Source organism: Macrosteles quadrilineatus, unplaced genomic scaffold (genome assembly GCF_028750875.1).
Source record: "Macrosteles quadrilineatus isolate MER2022 unplaced genomic scaffold, UCM_ALF_1.0 Scaffold_1__1_contigs__length_201487025, whole genome shotgun sequence".
NCBI lineage: Eukaryota > Metazoa > Arthropoda > Insecta > Hemiptera > Cicadellidae > Macrosteles > Macrosteles quadrilineatus.
Window position 1 is genome coordinate 5,815,235 of NW_026542594.1, and position 19,156 is coordinate 5,834,390.

Sequence of the window (19,156 nt, forward strand, 5' to 3'; positions counted from 1 at the left end):
CATTTTTAAAATCATATAAAACTTCAACAAATGATCCGATAAAATAATTAAGCAAATTATTAATACTGTATAATATAAAATAATTAAGTTTATATTATATTAAACTCTTAGATTTATTGGTTGGGAATCATAATACTAATTGGTAAATTATATTTGGACTGAACAGTTATTTAGTATAATAATTGTGGTTTAAAATCGTGATATCGCATTTCATTGTGATTAATTTGTGATAACCTACTGATCTGTCAAATCGGTCACTGTCGGATTAGGCTAGATTTAGTAAGTGAAAAAATTGTATTCGTCAGCGATACCAGTAGAAGATGAGTGTCAAATGATAGCTTTGTCATTTGTTACTGACCATAATTTATTCAGACTTTAATAATCAATGACATCTAGGTTCAGTTTCGAACCATATCAGATCTAGCAACTGTTCTTAGAATCAAACCGGCTACCTTAATAAATACGCGAACACTGTATCCACTTACCTATATATCTAAATATATAAAAGGCAAAGCCCTCACTGACTCACTCACTCACTCACTCACTCACTCATCACTAATTCTCCCACTTCCCATTTACCTAGGAGGCTGAAATTCGGTACACCGATTCTTTGGGTATTAAATAGGAAAACTAAGTAGTTTTTATCCTGATCGGGCTTTCGGGCTCCGCCCCAGTGGCTCTGGAGTTTCCCATGTTAACCTTATGATTTTTCATATTTAAAAGGAATTAATGAATCTTAACAGCTGTTTCATTTAAACAAGTTGGTTCTGTTCTATGATGTTCAATAGCATTAAAGTTACAAGGATTACCAACAGGGTGCAGCACTATTATTTTTTTTATCTATGACAACAGCTAATTTGCAACCAAAAGGTGAGTGAGCGTAGCGAACGAACTTCAACCTGGAGGCGAGTTGGCGTAGCGAACGAGCTAACCTGAAGGAAAGTGAGCGCAGCGAACGAGCTCCAACCTAAAGGTGAGTGAGCGTAGCGAACGAACTGCAACCAGGACGTGATTGAGCCATGCGAATACTTGTGAAGTTAAACGGGGCAAAGCCCGCGGGTACAGCTAGTAACCTATATAAATTATAAAATGTAAGGACTCAGATACAACTAGTAATTAGTGTCTTTGTAATTTTAAATGCTATGTGATTAATCAACACCAGCAAATTGTGTGAACAATTGTTCGAACTGATTTAACACCTTTCAGGGTTCTAAAAAAAATTCTATTTTACAATTTCACCACATAATTAATAGCCTGGTGACACGACAGTTTGTTCCCGTGGTGGGGGCCGCAGCTCAGTGAGGCAGTGTTCTACACTACTACAGGCTAGTGTGGCTGTAGGCGGAGACGAGATGTCTGTGTGGAAGACAGTGGAGGAGCTGGACGAAGGCACCAAGGACCTGCTAGTGACGATAGTGTCCGTGGCGGCGTTGCTAGCAGTGCTCGCAGTCCTCACCGTGTGGATATACAACTACGCGACTCTAGGAGTGTGCACCAACCACGTCAGGATGGACAACAAAACTGTCATCATCACCGGCAGCAACTCTGGTCAGTATTGAAAATATTACTATGGTGGTTGTTGCTTGAAGTTGAACATAACTGTATTGTTTGTAACAATTTATGATATAATCTCTTTGGGAATCCTGAGTGAAAATACGGTCCTTTAAATTCTGGACAAAATGGTACAATACCACAAAATAAATCCCATTTCCATAAATAACAGGGTCCAGAAGTTATGGCAACTTTTTGGGAGTTTCCCTATAAAATATCATAGTTACTCTCACAATAATAAAGGGTGTGGACAAGCTTAAGGGAAAGGTGTCAGATTGCTGATACCCATTATTTAGAATCATTTTAAAATCGGTTTTATTTCAAAGTGAATGAATCAGTATTCTATCGAAACCATTTAGTGTGATTCTTATTTTAAACAAATATTGTCCACGTTTAACATGTTAATGCAACTTTAAGAAAAACCCTAAAGACGGCAAAACTATTAAAATCTATTGAACAATTGAGTTTGTGTCACAGTCATTCGAGTACAGCTACAGCCTTACAAAATAGATTCTAGAAAAATTATACTTTTGATAGCATATTAAAAAATGCTGTAAAATGTTGCTTTTAAGAACAAAAAAACCATTACGATTGGTGTCTATCGAATACGTTTTTCTTAAATGTAAAATCAAAAATACTAGAGCAGATACGGTATGGATCTTAAACCAAAAGTAATATTAAAGTAATATAAACATTATTTAACATTGCTTAAACGAAACTGTCCAAACGTTATTAGTATAGGATTCAGGCCAGTTAAGTCATTTGTTTATGTTTATGATCCATAGGTTACAGTTTCTGTTATAATATTCGTGGTAAAAACAAATACTCATGTAAGCGGATGATCTAGAGCAAGTCAACCATTAAACTATGATTTATTCAAACAGTATTTCTTGGTGAGAAAGTTGGTAACACTACAGCCCATGTCATTATAATAAATTATTATTTCTGTAATTTCTATGGACTCACTGTGTGTTGCTTATGAGGTATTCTGTGTTCCAAGTATACTTTTAGAAGTTTAAATATTCCTGGAGAACCATGGACTATCTTCCTAAACCAAAAATTAATATTCTCCAAACGGCAATACAATATCGATTTAAAGCAGTTTATTTATAACGTCTAAATAATCAAAGGTGATGAGGATATTGAGTCGTCGTCGATCGCGGTCAATCGTAATAGCCTCGCCATCTGTCTAGTACATTGCTGGTTTGTCTGCTTAAATATTGATACGACACAGTTTGTGGTTTACGACCGTATACTGGACGGTTATAAAATATTGTATCAAAAGTAAGAAAATGTTTAACAATAATCTTTTTTACAAAATCTCCTTGTACAATTAGATTCTATATCATGTAACAATACGAATGATGGGTGGGAACTTTAAAAATAATATAAAAATGACTCACCGTTTAAAAATCTGTTGTTTTTTCAATTTTTTACCATTACAAACTACTTCTAATATCGAGCTATGTTTAACATAAATTAATATAAAAAAATATTTGTAGATAGCAAAAATGTTGTTTGATACAGAAAAACAAATCAATTACAAATCCGTGGTCATGTTTACAGGAGCTCTTGTCCAGAAAAACGGACGTTAGAAATACATTTGTCTTTGAACAAACATTTAATTTAAATATTCTATTATATACAAAGCCTCATCCATGTTACCTTGTTTCAGTATATAGTTACACCAATGATTGTGTCATTGACGTATGATTTGTGTCTTGTGCAGGAATAGGGAAGGAGACTGCGCTGGAGCTAGCCAGGAGAGGGGCCAAAATCATCATGGCCTGCAGAAACCTGGAGCAAGCAAACAAAGTTAGAGGTGAATATTTTTCAATCCTGATGGGTTTTACTACTAATCAACACACCTTTCTTTTAGATAAAAATATGTGATGTTCTTATTTGCACAGAGTTGGTAAAGCGTCCACAAATGCAATTTATTGAATTGGGATTTACCTTTTGTCTATTCTTTTTGCACGAGTTGCAAAAATTCATGATCTTTTAAACTAATAAACATATTTTACTTGATAATAATAAAGCATAACCTAGGACAGCAACCACAGGAGAACGTTATAAAATAAAAATCGAGCAATTTTAGCATAGCAGCTCCTGTTCCGTAACGGTTTAATTAAATAAAGTGTCTTGCTTTAGTAAAACTATAGCCTTGACGGGGCCTAGCACGGAGAGTATATCTCTTTAGAAATAATAACAATATAAAATTTCAATGGTATTTCATTCAACTAGAATGAACAGTTTTAACAGAGCCATTATATTACACATTATGGAGCCAACGTCATTTATTGTTACATTATACAATATACCTTGTATTTCCATATTTCTACTACTCTAAAACTAATTAATTCATATGAGTAATCGTATCCTCATTCCTGGAATTTTCTTTAGTCACGTCACCTCTCCATGTAGCTCATAATAATAGGTCACACCATCCTTTCCTGTTAGAATACAATTACAAAAACATTACTAAGTTCCGACATAAATTAAGGCATAGAGTTAGAATTTTATGAAATATTCATGTTTTAAGGTGATTTTCTATTCCTATTAACAATTTCCTAAACAATTAAATCGAAGCAGTTTGGTCTAACTAAATCAAGGAAGGAACCCTTAATGTAGATATAGCAAATATTAAAACTTAAAACGTCTCCACCAAAATTGAGTTACTGCCACTAAAAGTGTAAAGGGAAGTTCGGTCTTACGTCAAAAGTTTTAGTTACTGTAACAGTCAGAATCCAGGACTGTGGAGGTCCAAGAACCTCTGAAGAGATCCTCATCACCTCGAGGAAGCCACAGGACCCGAGGACTCGTCCTTGACACCGGGCGATCCTAGCCTCAAGGTCATACTCAAGGCAGACGTCTTATACGTGCACCTCGACAGTGATGGAAGGGGCAAGGGAAATTACCCGCTATCATTCATGGTGCTAAGCATGACATGATGCAAATGTTGATGTACTTCCCAACTATCCACTCCTCGCTTTGGCAAGTTAGGACACAGATTATACCAACAAGAGGTTTTGACGTTACCCCATTTATGCGCCAAGAGCTTTAAAACTCAACGAACCTTATAACGTAGGTTTATCAATAATATAATGTCAAAATTTAAGCTTCCTAACATTTGTAGAAACCAAATGGCAGCTTATTGAACTTATTTACCAATTTACTTACTATAAAAGACATTTTCTACTGGTTAGTTTACTGCGTTACAGTTTTGTCACATATTATTGCACAGTAGTGATTGAAACTTATCACTTGAGCCGTCAAAGGTTTAGTCCGAGAAATGTTAAATCAAAGTTAATTGTTGTACCAAGCGATATTGCTTTTGCTAACGTTATGGATAAACTTTTACAATTATTGCAGATGAATATCAGTTCCTAACTAAATATTTAGCCACTTAATTATTGTGGGATCACTAGGTGGCTTAAGTCCTGAGTGAGCGACTTGAATATGTCTCACTGCTTTTGTAATGATACCAAAATCAATATCAAACAAGCACAAAACTTCAATTTTTGTCTAAAAATTTAAAACCGTCGCATTAAAACATGCATCGAATTCCAGTTTGAGTAAAACTGCACTTGAGAGAACTGGGTTATATTTATGGTTCAAACAATATTTTTCAATCAAACGACTCTTCAAGAAGACATGTCAACATTGAAAGGCAATAAACAAAGCAGACAATAGCAGCTTTGTTCAAGTAATCCTATGGGAAGACAAATCGGTAAGATTTCAAATAGTCCACCGTTTTGATTCTACAAATGTAGGAAGCAGAAATGTTCACATACTATTTTCGGAATCTACTTTATAATTGTACGATAAACTAAAATGTCAAAACCCCTCCCTGGTCCTTTTCATATGCGAGCTGGTATTACATTTTTAATTCCATTGTTAAATTTGTTTTAAAAACTAGCAATGTTTTCAATCAACTATAATGTTCGATATAACGTTCGCAGACGTGATCACACGCGCAAACGTGTGGGGTTATTGGTGGACGTGAGCTTGGCTCGTTTATGATTAAACTTACAATATTTTTCGTATACATTAGATTAAATATTTAATCATACAGAGTGCTTATTTGAGAGTTTATTTAAGGTTTGCAATTTCTCTCAAAATTTACATGCGCTATTTTTTTACCGAAAGATAAGACTTCTAAAGTTATATTTTTTATAAGGTCAAAAACATTTAGAAATGTCAAGGGAAATATGGCTTAATGCTGAGAATCTAGTCTTGTAAACATTGTCCACCAAAGAGTAATCATATGAATCGTAATGTCAGCTTACATTAAAGGGATTCCCACCCGGCACAGATTTTAGTAATATAAAGATCATTTTAAATTATATTAGTGTTCTAATTTACCACGTAGAAGTTCTAGTTGGTTTCGATTTGCTGGAAATTGAAGAAATAAGAAAATTTCATAATACAATATTATTGTACCCTATTTAGAGAGTTAAAAGATATTTTTTGTCAAAGGGTTATTACATGTTGATGCGGTCAATCGTTTATCTTACTAACGGATTATATAAGTTCCTCCTACCTTAAGGACTGGCATAGTATTCAGTATTCCTTATCCATCGTAGTAACAAGTCCATTGGATATTCTGAAGCAGCAATTATATCATATTATATTATAGTTGGTTTGGTTGAAATTAAATTGTTTCCATCGTGTTTTAAATTGACAAAAAAAAAAATAAATAAATAAATACAATTGTAAACCATAATTAATTTGCAGATAGTATCGTAGAGGCTACAAAGAACAACAACATCGTAGTCAAGAAGCTCGACCTGAGCTCTCTTGCGTCAGTTAGGGCCTTTGCTGAGGAAGTGAACCGCACGGAGCGACGGTTAGATGTGCTTATCCACAACGCTGGGATGGCCAATACATTCAGCAAGCAGAAGACTGCTGATGGCCTGGAGGTCACCATGGCGACCAACCAGTTTGGACCTTTTCTGCTGACGCATCTTCTGATTGGTGGGTGATACAGCTGTACGATGCGTCAGCATATATTGATCATAATCTCATCATGTTGATAATTACCCTTAAACTTCGTCATGCTCCAAATTTCGTGTCAGCAATCCATTAGAAAAATTAATTTACTCAAAAAAGAATGCTATAGTATTGCGTTTTTAAGTTTCAAATTGGTAATCTATTTATTCAAGGGTAGTTAAAGGGCAGTATTATTTTATGTATGGAAAGAGCTATACGTAATGACTCATCCTTTTAACTTGTACATAAAATAGGTTACTAGTGAGCTACCTCTAAAGGTTATTTCAAAAATCTTTTTTGTGTTTTATTTATTTGCAACAAAATTTCATAGAAGTACCCCTTCTATGAAACAAGTCAATGACGATCCATAGGAAACCCGACGTCTAATGTATTTATTTCCATAGCAAATAAGTTTCTGAAACAATTATTCCTCACAGTTAAATATCGTTGTTTGATCATTTACCTAGTCACCATATGGAATCAATATACGTCATGTAAACTAATGTTCTCTCACTGTGTTTTTATAACTACAGATCTACTGAAGAGGTCGGCGCCCAGCCGAGTAGTGGTGGTGGCTTCATCTCTTTACCGCTTGGCCAGTGTCAACATTAACAACCCTAACCCTGTCAATACTCTACCAGCCTACCTCTACTATAGCAGCAAGTACGCCAACATACTGTTCACCCGCGAACTTGCACGCAGGCTCGAAGGAACTGGTGAGTAACGTGCATTATCATACAAAAATAATAAAACATGTACCGGTGTCGTTATTCGATCTCACAAACAATGGACTTATAAACATCCCTCTAGTAGTTCAAGAGCATCAATTCAACAAAATATGTTATATAAAAAAATGTAATAATATGACACATATGATACTTAACAACATACATACAAATTACGTTTGTTGAACTATTTTTTTTGGTTGGACTTGTTTGTTGTTAAGGTGTATACACTTAGCACCATATTTGGAATTATTAGAAGATCTAAGGCGTAGTTACTATCACAATTAATTGTGCTTAGCAATTTAAGATGGTTTCCAAATTGTATTAACGTAATTGTGTTTATAAATTCACAATCCTTTACCTATTTTTAGAAATAAAATGAAATGAATTCCTCAGACTGTCCCCAATTGGGTTTGATGAGTGGAGAAGAGTTTGATCAATTTTGGAAGGCATTTAAAGACAATGAATATAATATGATATGCAGGAGTCACAGCCAACTGTCTTCACCCGGGACTAATAGACTCAGGGATCTGGAGGAACGTCCCGGTGCCTCTCAGCTGGGGCCTCAAACTCATCATCAAGGGATTTTTTAAGGTATTCAGAAATATTATAATCAGAAAAGCTCTTCGATTACATGGTTTATTCTCCATTACTCGTTCCCTTCATAAAAAAAATATTTGAGTGTAGGCCTAGTATTTTTTTGACATATCTGGACTTTTGTGCGTACGTTTTTTCGTCCCACTGGATCAACTGTACATCTAATGAATATAAAAATGTCTAAAATTACCAAAAACTAAGTTCTATTGTGAAACCTGACTCCTTAAAGTAACAAAAACGTCTATAAAAAAGAAATAAGAAATTTAAATAATAAGTGTGAGGTAAAATAAGCTAAAAAGTATTAAAAGTTGTATTTCACGGTAAAGAAACCCTAAAATCCTTAAAATATTTTAGTTGTATACAACAAAGTTGTATACATCATTCCTCATATACACGGTTTCATAAAAGATTAAATATTGTTGTTATGCTTGTGTGGGTACAATATTTCATACTTTGCCTGATTCATATTAGACGATGTTTAATTTATCTTTTCATTCTACAGAATACCCGACTGTACAAGGCATTCTTTGATAGCTAGTCTAGTTGTACACGATATTGATTCGCACTATGATTTCAGACACCTGAACAAGGAGCTCAGACATCAATATACCTTGCCACATCTCCTGAAGTGGAGGGGGTAAATGGAAAATACTTCTCAGACTGCAAGGTAAAATCAAACTTTGACTATATAAGTGAAAGCAAAGTAGACATTCCATTGCCAAGATAAAGTGGTCCATAATTGAAAAATCTCAAAGTTTACATTCTTATAAAACTAATTAATTATAATTAGCAAACTAAACTGAAAGAGCAGCTTCTTAGTAAACTATACAATGTATTATGTCCAAATATAGTATCAAAAAATGCAGAACCTAACAAATAAATACCCCCGCTGCAGCAAACCTGCAGACTAAGCGAATTTCAACTTGTCTGATTTGGAACTAGATTTAACGATTGCTTAGGTTTGCTGCTACGGGGAAGGTAAAAAGTGTTTTTTGACCATACGTCAATAGTATAGGATGAAATAAATAAATTTTCAAAATTTTATCAATATATATCCATAAACAAGTAAACTACAACAATTTTCATTTTCTCCATAAGAATAACATGGGAATTTTAAATTACACTATTTTTGAATTTTCTCCATGACCGTTAGGCATACAACAGCGCTTCAATATACCAAATTATTTATTTTTTTTAAGCTCTACAAAACTGTTTGGAAATAAATTGCAAAATTTGTTGTATTTAGGGTAAAAAATGGGAAAAACCCATTTTTACCCCATAAACCCCCGTTCCCATGGTCCGATTATGCTGGATCGCGAACTCGTTCGAATTAACGTAGGTTTACACCTTTGTACCAAATTTCATCAAAATCGGACATTTTTGCTTGAGTTATCGCGCTAACGGACACATATATTATATATATATATAAATATTTTATATATATGTGAATTTGAACGGATGGTGTTTTTGGCCTCTAGGGACCTCAAAATGAAAATTAAATTGGTCCTGGGTCCAGGTCTTACCATGAGTACTACGGTATTAGCTTATTCCCTATATGGGAAATTCGCTAAAACCTTTATCAATGTTTTATAAACAATAAAAGGGATGACAATGTCTTAATATTTTTATCTTTCGTTCTATACCCACACAATCTAACATAAATTATTAAGTGAATAATAATCGTGTGTGCTATCTCGGGTATTCAAATGCCTCTCAATTTGTCATCAACCCACCACATTACTGTCATTAAAAGAAGGAACTCCAATAATACTAATGCGAAACTTGAATCCACTTAGGCTGTACAACGTTACCAGACTAGCGATTAAAAAAATGACGTCAAAATTGATTAAAGCAAAAATTATCAGTGGTAGGTTTAAGTGAGAAATAGTCTTAATCATAAGAATACTGATGATTTCATCTGAAGCAACTACAATTTCCTTAGTGTCTTGCTTTCGCAATCACCATTATAAGGCACTAGGGCATTTCCTGACTATCGTCGGTTTAAATGTAGAAAAACATGCTTTTCACACAGACAGAAGTATTTTGTTAGCGCAGCAACGCGCGCCGGGTAACTGCTAGTCATACATAAACAACGTCTCATTTGGGTTTAAAGATGATGAGCTAAGAAAGTTATTTAAGGATATTTCAGAAAAGCAGAAAAATGACCACCAGATAGGGCTAGTTATTGATAATTTGAAGAATAATGTCGCACTCAGTGAGAAATTCAGGGAAATGTTTAAAATATACAGCGACATATTGTTTAAAAGGAAAAGTATCGATGATGACAAATGGTGTGTTTGTATTCCAGAAGTAATGATTGAACAGCTAATTAAGTTCACACATTTAAAACTTTGACATCTGGGGGGGGGGGGGGGGTACAACATTTATTTAATCTTAAGAGAATATTGTGTTTTTCCACGCATGGAAAAAATAGTCAAGCAATCACTGGGTAAATGTTTGCTCTGCCAAAAGGCCAAACATGGAAATAAGAAACAGCTGGGTTAACAGCCAATATTAGGCCAGTAAAATTAGATCAAAATACCCCCGCCGCAGCAAACCTGCCGACTTAGCGAATTTCCATTTGTCTTAATTGATTTTCAATTAAATATATTTTAATAACATTAGGTTTAACGAGTACCTAGGTTTGCTGCTACAAGGAAACTAATAAAGTGTGTTTTTTGTAAAATATTGATAGCTTAGTACAAAATAAATAAATTTGATCAAAATACAAAATATATCCATAAACAAGCAAACTACAACATTTGACAATATTCTCCATAAGAATAATATGGGAATTTTAAATTTAAATTTTTTTTAATTTTCTCCGTTACTATTAACCGAACAAACATACTTTTATATACTAAATTAATTGTTTTTTTAAGCTCTTTAAAAAGGTCTAAAGAGAAATTGGGAAATTTTGTGTTTTGAGGGTCAAAAGTGAGAAAAACAAATTTTTACCCCATAAAACCCCCCCGTAGAGCCCCGTTCCCATGGTCTGATCATGCTGGTTCGCGAACTCATTCAAGTTTATCCCGGTTTACACCTTGAAACCAAATTTCATCAAAATCGGACAAAAATTACTCAAGTTATCGCGGACGTCGTTCACGGACGTATATGCATATATATATATATAAATTATATATATATTGTTATTTGAACGAATGGTCTTTTTGGCCTCTGGGGACATCAAAATGAAAAAGTAAATCGGTCCCGGGTCTAGGTCTTACCGTGCCACCTACGGTAATAGCTACTTCTCTATAGGGAAATTCGCTAAAAACGAGCAGAGCTTATTCAAAAGCGTAATTTTAAGTCAAAATGGCTATACCTGCTAAATTAGGTTACCTTTATTTTCATCTAAAAAGGAATAGGATTTTAGCACAGTTATTATCCCTCTAGAAGTACGATGCTTAATAAAATAGCTCTTACGCTTTACATCAAAGTAGATTTTTAAAATATTGAAATGCCACTCATTGCACGGACTGACTAGGATAAGGTCCGTATAAACCAAAATGAAATGTTGTATTATCTGAGTTGTAATAGATGTTAGTTTACATTTCACTTCCAAACAAAAGTCATATATTTCTAAATTTATGTCTTTAGATAACCCGTCTTGGTGGAATATTCAAATTCAAAATATTAAAAACGTCAAACGTTAAGTATGTTTAAATATTTACTTTTTAAGCTACTTACTACTGTACTTTTGTACTTACTTAATAGGCTCATCAGTGTTTGAATAACGAACTTTAGTTTGAAGTTCATCTGTCATGGTTAATATGGATTTTTTTGCACAAACCAACTAATCAAGTCTCGAAAATCACCAATACTGTATTATGAAATTAGATTGAAAATTATTAAATGTACGATCATGAAAAACATTAAAACATTTCTTAAACATTAGTTTTTATAAGTTTTTAATCGGTATAAATGTTTTATTTTTATTTAATCAAACCTAACGTTTTAACTAACTTATCAGTATTTGGGTACATAACAAATTTATATACCCAAAGTTAATGAGAACCGGTTAGAAACCTTTTTCAATTACTGTTTTGTAAAGGATATAAAATGCTATAAAAGTAAGCTTTCACAGAACTGTTCCAGGTTCTGCTTAAGGGAAAAGCATAATTTATTGGTACTTTATGATAGTCTGCCTTCATGATGAATTCTAAAAAAGTAAAGGGTACTGTAGTACTATATATATTTTAAGTTAAAACACTTAAACGTTTTCAAACGGTGGAAGTTTATTACAATGTCAACTTAGCTTTGTTCAACATGTTCAAGTTTGGATTACCGGTTTGTTTAGAATGGACTTTTTAAAGTCAAGTTTGTGGTAACGTGTTTTTCCAATAGAGGCCTTCATCATTGTGGACCCCATGTTTTGCTATTGACTGATGATACTGAAGGTAACATTGTTTTTCCTAGATGGCGTCCCTCTCACGGGGCGTTGAAGACATGGCGCTGGCGAAGAAATACTGGGAGATCTGTGAGGAACTAGTGCAACTCAAATCATCAGACCCTAGGATATAACTGTCTTCACAATCTGTGTATCTGAAAGGTTAATATATTTATTCAGTTTAAAATTAATGTGTTACAGTAATTGTCTTTTAAAGGAAATAAAAATGAACATGGGACATATTTTCGAGGAAGATGAAAGGGCAGGACCACCTAGCCCAGGGCGTTAATGAACACGAGATTATAAAAAAATATAGGTCCTAGATGTAGCTCGTGTTTTTTTAATGTTTCTAGTTTTTCCCATTTTATAAATAAAGAGGAGACTCTCTTTTTAGTAGTAGACGCCATTGTACTTAGTATATAAATTCCTCTTTGAATGAAAGTTGCAATTTTTTTCATGATTTGATACTAATTTAGATGGGTGGCCACAGTAAATAATATATGAATGTACTTTGTTATAGTTACCTGATCAAGGACATCTTTCTTGCTTTGGCAATCAAGGAGAAGATAATTCAAAAACACCAATGCCGTTACATGTGTACCGTATCCAAGTCATACTGCTGATTTTACTATTTACTTATTTTCTATTCAAGATATACGCACTACATTAATAGATAAATGTTTTTAACTTGCCATCCTGGAAAGGAAATTATAAGCAATATATTTGTACTAGGCAACAGAATATCATAATTTATACTGATTTACTACTCAAATTAAAGAAATATTTATTTATAAAATATAGTTCTTGCCATTTTAAGTTATCATAAGGGTGTTATAATGTATCAGCAAACTATTCTGTTAAACATTAAAATTAGGAAGACAAAATGCGATTATCAAAAAGAGTAACTTCACTAAACAGTAAATATTATTCACTGGAAGATAATAGGAAACAAATCTTTATCCATTGAAACTATTTCGAATATTTCAATAAATGGATCACTTTTAAACGCAGGTTTATGTAAAAGATACATAAATGTATCTACATAGATACCTTACATAGATACCTTTGATACATAGATGTATCATTAGCATGAATATTTGATTTTAATGTTTCACTTAAAAAGGCAGTGTAGCCCATGCATCTTGAGTGTAGCCACAAACACACTAGATCATGTGACGTAGAAATTAATGTATGTAACTTAATAAATCAATATTTTTGAACATACGTTATGGTTTTCCTCCTTAACAACTGTACATATTGTAAAATGAGCTAACAATAATTTTCATAATTAGCGTTAATTAACTCTAGGTTATTCATCACGAAAGTGCTAGTAAAATATTATCAAAACAGTTTGTTGCTTATTGAAAATACCTTATTTATTTTGTGCTTTCCAAACATTTAATTTAATGCTGCAAATGGACATGCATGTAAATTTATCCGGGTAGATGACATTTTAACTGTACATTAGGTAATGCAAGTACAGGTGAACGAATCGAGTGACACAACATTGAAATTGAAATTCCTTTCTTGTAATAATTGATAAAAGAGGTAAAGGCAGGTTTATACGGAACAAGGAGACTAATGGGCAAAAAAGATGAATTAATGAATTTGTATAAAGCCTACAGATATTTATTTGTAAAAAAAATCCGTTGGCCTACAAGTCTAGAATGTGTCATTAGAAAAGTTGAAATATTACTTACCAACCACTTAATAAGAAATATAATTATGCACTTATAGTAATGCTCATAGTAATGCTTTTTACTATGAAACTGGTTTGATAGTCAACTGCCACCAATTATCATCCATATAGCACTCATACCATAAATCGGTTATCCTACAATACCCGGTAGGTGGATTGCTTTGTGAACAATGAAGTCAGCTGGAAGTTGATTGCTGACATTGTACACCGTGTCTCCTCTTTCACGTGAATTGCATGTCTTGCCTTGGGCTCAATGAAAACAATTATGTAATGTGCGCTCAAAAGTTAAAAATTCTCTCACAGGAGATGTTTTTATACAAACATTTCCATTATACTTTTAGGGATGTAAAATAGGATGTTTGAAATAAGTCTTGGCTTAACTCTACATGGAGTAGTTCATTATTATAAAAAAAAAAAAACATATAACAGAACATGCAATTTCCATTTAATACAGTTTTACTGTTGAACTGTAGTTATTAACGTGGAGTTAGTAGACTGTGTTGATAGTTTTCATCTCAAATCCCAGTTCATGGGACAATTTTATTTGAACACTCATGCAAGTTAGCTATCATTGAAACTAATGTGTTTTTACCACGAGACTGTACATCTATAACCCAGACCTCCTTCCTAGCATACATCTGATTATATTATCTAGAACGTGATATATGAAAATCATTATAGTTTAACAAAACTAATAAGCTACATAAATATTGTCTTACTGGCTCATCATTTCCCTGATCAGTTTGCTGCAAGGTAAAAGATAGCATACAGTGTTTGACAGACTGAGTTGTGTTTGAATGTTGTATAAACAAAATAAAACAATGACAGCCAGTTCCTGTGATGTTTCCACTGGTGTAAACCTAAAATCACGTTCGTCACTTACACTTCCAGTAAATTCATTGTTTAAATTTTTATTTAGTAAAAAATATATTTTTTATGCTGGTACTAATTTTTATTGTAAATTGATCGTGAATAACTTGTATTGTTTCAGTAATTTAGTTTATTTCAATAATATCTTTTATACAGATATACTGTATAATACGTTAAGCATACTTTTGTGAACAGAACTCCTCCCTCATTTTTAGACCGATTTTGATGATTAAAGTGTCAACAAAATGGCCCTGATCTGTAGTTTTGCTAAGTGGTTTAATTCTTTGAAATCTTTATTAGTTTAGGCAGTATCTTCAATCAAAGTTGGGGTTCCTCCCATCAGGTTAACATTAAGGAATCTATTTATTTAACTGGAAACTTTATCTCCACTAATTTGAGAGAACAGCTGGGCGTAGAAGCTTGGTTGTGGTGTCTAAAGAATGGTCTTGGTCTGTAGATGAGCCATCAAAATAAAAACGAAGTAAATTCCTTAGGGCTCTGCAACATTGACCTTCAAAGTTCCTTCCCCAGATTTGTTTACATAATGGCCATATGGATATTTTTTATTTCTTTTTAATGAAACCGCTGTTAATATTAAAATTTGTATTTTGAAAAACAACGTTCATCTTAATAGGAAGTTACTGTAAAAAAAAAAAATGTTTGCAATAGTATTTAGAAGATAAAAATAACAAAAGTCCCCACCCCTGGCCCTGCTGCTTCAGATGGTGGAGGGGGGGGGGAAAGACCCCATTTTTTAGTTTTTTACTTCTACACTGAAAACCGTGCATCGTACGGAAAAAATGTAAATTATAAAAAGAAAGATGATGAAATTCTCTACAATAATGGTCATATTCATTTCTTCCGTATATGCATTGGTTGTTAAAAATATTCTCAAAATAATATAAAAATTCTTAAATAAATTGATTTTTCATGCGTTTTTTGCCAAATAAGTTTATATAATCCACTAGCCTGTTAAAATCGTATATATTGTGTTAAAAATAGTTTATATAAATTTAAATAAGTTATGTATATTTGTCATGGAAACAAGTAATTTTGGTATAATCATTACACTAAAAATTAAAAAGGTTATAGTTGTAGCTTTATTTGTCCAGGCTTATTTATAACAACTACCGAAACCAAGACTTAATATTATTGTTCATGGTCTGGCTCACTTGGGACGAGAGGGTCCGTCTTCTGTCCCAAAAACTGGTGCCATCTGGAACTGAAAACCACCATCTAGGACATCTCCATCATTCAATTCTTGTTGATTAGACTTAATATTGGCTATCAAAGTGAGAATTCGGTGCAGGCCTATATATTCTTCATCTTCCTCATTTATCAGAATGGGCATTTCATGTAAAAAGTTCCCTTAGCAGTTCTGGCATAACCGAGAACAATTATTGGACATTTTCTTGCATGCACAAATTGCACATCTGGCACTGTTATAATCTTTAGTACATTTGCAAAATACTTGGTTAAGGGATTAACTGTTCCTGGTTACTATAATTTCGGTGTCTGTGTTCAAATGAATATCTACTGACCAGTGGCGGTCCCTTAAGGGGGGGGGGGGGGTGGGAGGTATATATCCTCTCCAAAATATTTTATTAGCTAACATAAATACTATTAGCTTGAAGATATTTTAGAGCTCAAATGCATGTAATAATACGTTACTGTGCTTTAAATTCCACATTTTTCCTGGGGAAGGGTTGAGGCCCCCCCCCCTGGAAATTAAATCCTGGGACCGCCACTGCCACTGACTTTTTCAATCTGTAGCGTCTTTCTTGGTCTGCCATCTTCGTGCTGTTTTCTGAATTGCTATATCTGTCAAAAACAACAATGCATTTCGGCATTACCTTACAAGGTAATAGGTTTCCACGTACCTCACGTATCCATCACATATCGCAGACACTGAAGATCCCCTTTGCCATATAACCTTATGCGTGAGAAACAGCCCATCGATAACCAAATTAAAAGTCGTTAAAACTGTTGTTGGTTGGTTCCAAAGAACTTGAACAGTGCAGGCATTTTTGGTCTTTACTCATACCACTCTCATTAAATAAAGGGAAAGGGAGCAAGTTCAAATCGTTAACAATCCTTTAAATCTTGATAACTTTTTAACTTATACAAATCCTTTGAAACAGAATTAAAGGTTTTGCTGCAACGTTTTAATCATTGATATCGATGGTTGAACTCACAGAGGACAAAGGGAGAGCCATATTTTCTCGTGACAGCCTGTCGTCTGCAAATGATTACAATTTGATTAATTACTCGCAGACTACGTAATACAGCATCGTAACAGTTAACGAATTCATCTCCTACAACCCCAGATGCTATTGACATGATGTCTTGAGTTTCAGGGAAGAGTGGGTGATTTTAAAACATTGCTGTCAGTTTAGAAATATTTGATATTTCATCATTCGTATCATTTAATCAAGGACAACTCTGTTTGGAAAACCAACTACCCTCAGAAATGTGGGATTGGGAGCGCAAAAAAGGTAATCTATTCCCAGTTTTAACCAATGAACCACCTAATCCACGAGAAATATCGGGCTTGTTTTTTGCAAATATACTAAAGATTGTAGCAATGAAAGATGTAAATGCAATGAAATGTCCATTAAATGTTCCTCGTTGGCCGTTATGCCAGAACTGCTAAGGGGACCGTTTAAATAGAATGCCAATTCTGATAAATGAGGATGATGAAGAATATATACAATGCGCTCTCACATCGATAGCAGATATTGAGTCTAATGAACTAGAATTGGATTATGGAGAGACCATGAACAATAGTATTAAATCTTGGTTTCGGTAATTGATATAAATAAACCTGGACAAATATAGTAGTCCAGGAATTTTAGGGATAAAACTGCCATTCGACCTAACAAATTCGGACTAAGTGGAAACTTTGCACAGTTGTTTAGTAAGCCTAAATAATTAAAATATCAAAAGTCCCCATAAATCCCAGCTGTGCTTCAGCTGCCACCTTGGAAAATGGCAGCCAATTTTTACTTTTTTGACAATATTTCACAAACTATTGGTATTAGAGAATTTTTGTAAATACAAAAGTTAAAGATCGTCTAAAATACATATTTTTTATATAACAAGGTTTGCTCTATCTCTAACGGTTATTGAGATAAATAATACAAAATAGTATTAAATTTAAAATTCTCATGTTATTCTTATGGAGGAAAATAAATTTGTCGCAGTTTGCTTATTTATGGATATATTTGGACCAAACTTGGCAAATTTATTTATTTTATACTAAGCTATTAATATTTAACATTAAAACACGCTTTATTACTCTCCCCATAGCAGTAAACCTAGTACTCGTTAAATTTAAAGTTACCGTATTTAAATAGGGAATATTCTTACATTTTTAGGAAGTATTTTTGTAATGATCCAGTCAGGCAAATGGAAATGTATTTTTTGACAGATTAACAACATTTTTCCATTATTAGTATTAACGTTTAAAGTCCACTCACTATCTTTTCACTACTATGTAACTACTTACATGGTAAGCCTACTTATTACTCCCGGTATAATTATTTTGTCGGTGAATATTAGAAAATTCAACCTTAAAATCCGGACTAAATGCGGCTGACCACTTCCGGAATTTGTGGGGGCTTTTGCCATTTTCATGAACTAGGCTTACTGAGCTTAACTGTGCCAAATTTCAATTTAGTCCGGATTTTAAGGTTGAATTTCCTAATAATTACCGACAAAATAATTATACCGGGAGTAATAACGTACCATGTAAGTTTTGAGTAGTTACATAGTAGTGACAAGATAGTTAGTGAGCTTTAAATCATAATACTAATAAGAAAAAATGATTGTTAATACAATTTACAAATTAATATCCATTTACCTGACTGGATTTATACGAAAAATGTATCCTAAGAATTTAATATATATTCCCTATATAATTAACTTTAATTTAAACTAGTACTAGGTTTACTGCTATAGGGAGGGTACTAAAGTGTGTATTTATGTTAAATATTAATAGCTTAGTATAAAATAAATAAATTTGCCAAGTTTGATCCAAATATATCCATAAATAAACAAACTGCGACAAATTTATTTTCCTCCATAAGAATAACATGGGAATTTTAAATTTAATACTATTTTGTAGTATTTATCTCAATAACCGTTAGAGATAGAGCAAACCTTGTAATATAAAAAATATGTATTTTTAGACGATCTTTAACTTTTGTATTTACAAAAATTCTCTAATACCAATAGTTTGTGAAATACTGTCAAAAAAGTGAAAATTGGCCGCCATTTTCCAAGATGGTGGCTGAGGCACAGCCGGGATTTATGGGGACTTTTGATATTTTA

The 19,156-nt window shown here is 33.3% G+C and overlaps 1 protein-coding gene across 1 annotated transcript; it reads left to right on the forward strand.

Moving 5' to 3' along the window:
- Positions 1-1,275: 1,275 nt before the first annotated feature.
- Positions 1,276-13,597, forward strand: LOC129004887 (retinol dehydrogenase 14). The gene is made up of 8 exons (XM_054433585.1): positions 1,276-1,548; positions 3,281-3,373; positions 6,289-6,528; positions 7,077-7,259; positions 7,753-7,862; positions 8,443-8,532; positions 12,285-12,417; positions 12,776-13,597. Exons 1-7 carry the CDS (start codon positions 1,353-1,355, stop codon positions 12,387-12,389), a joined length of 1,017 nt encoding a protein of 338 aa, XP_054289560.1. The 5' UTR covers positions 1,276-1,352; the 3' UTR covers positions 12,390-12,417; positions 12,776-13,597.
- The last annotated feature ends 5,559 nt before the right edge of the window (positions 13,598-19,156 follow it).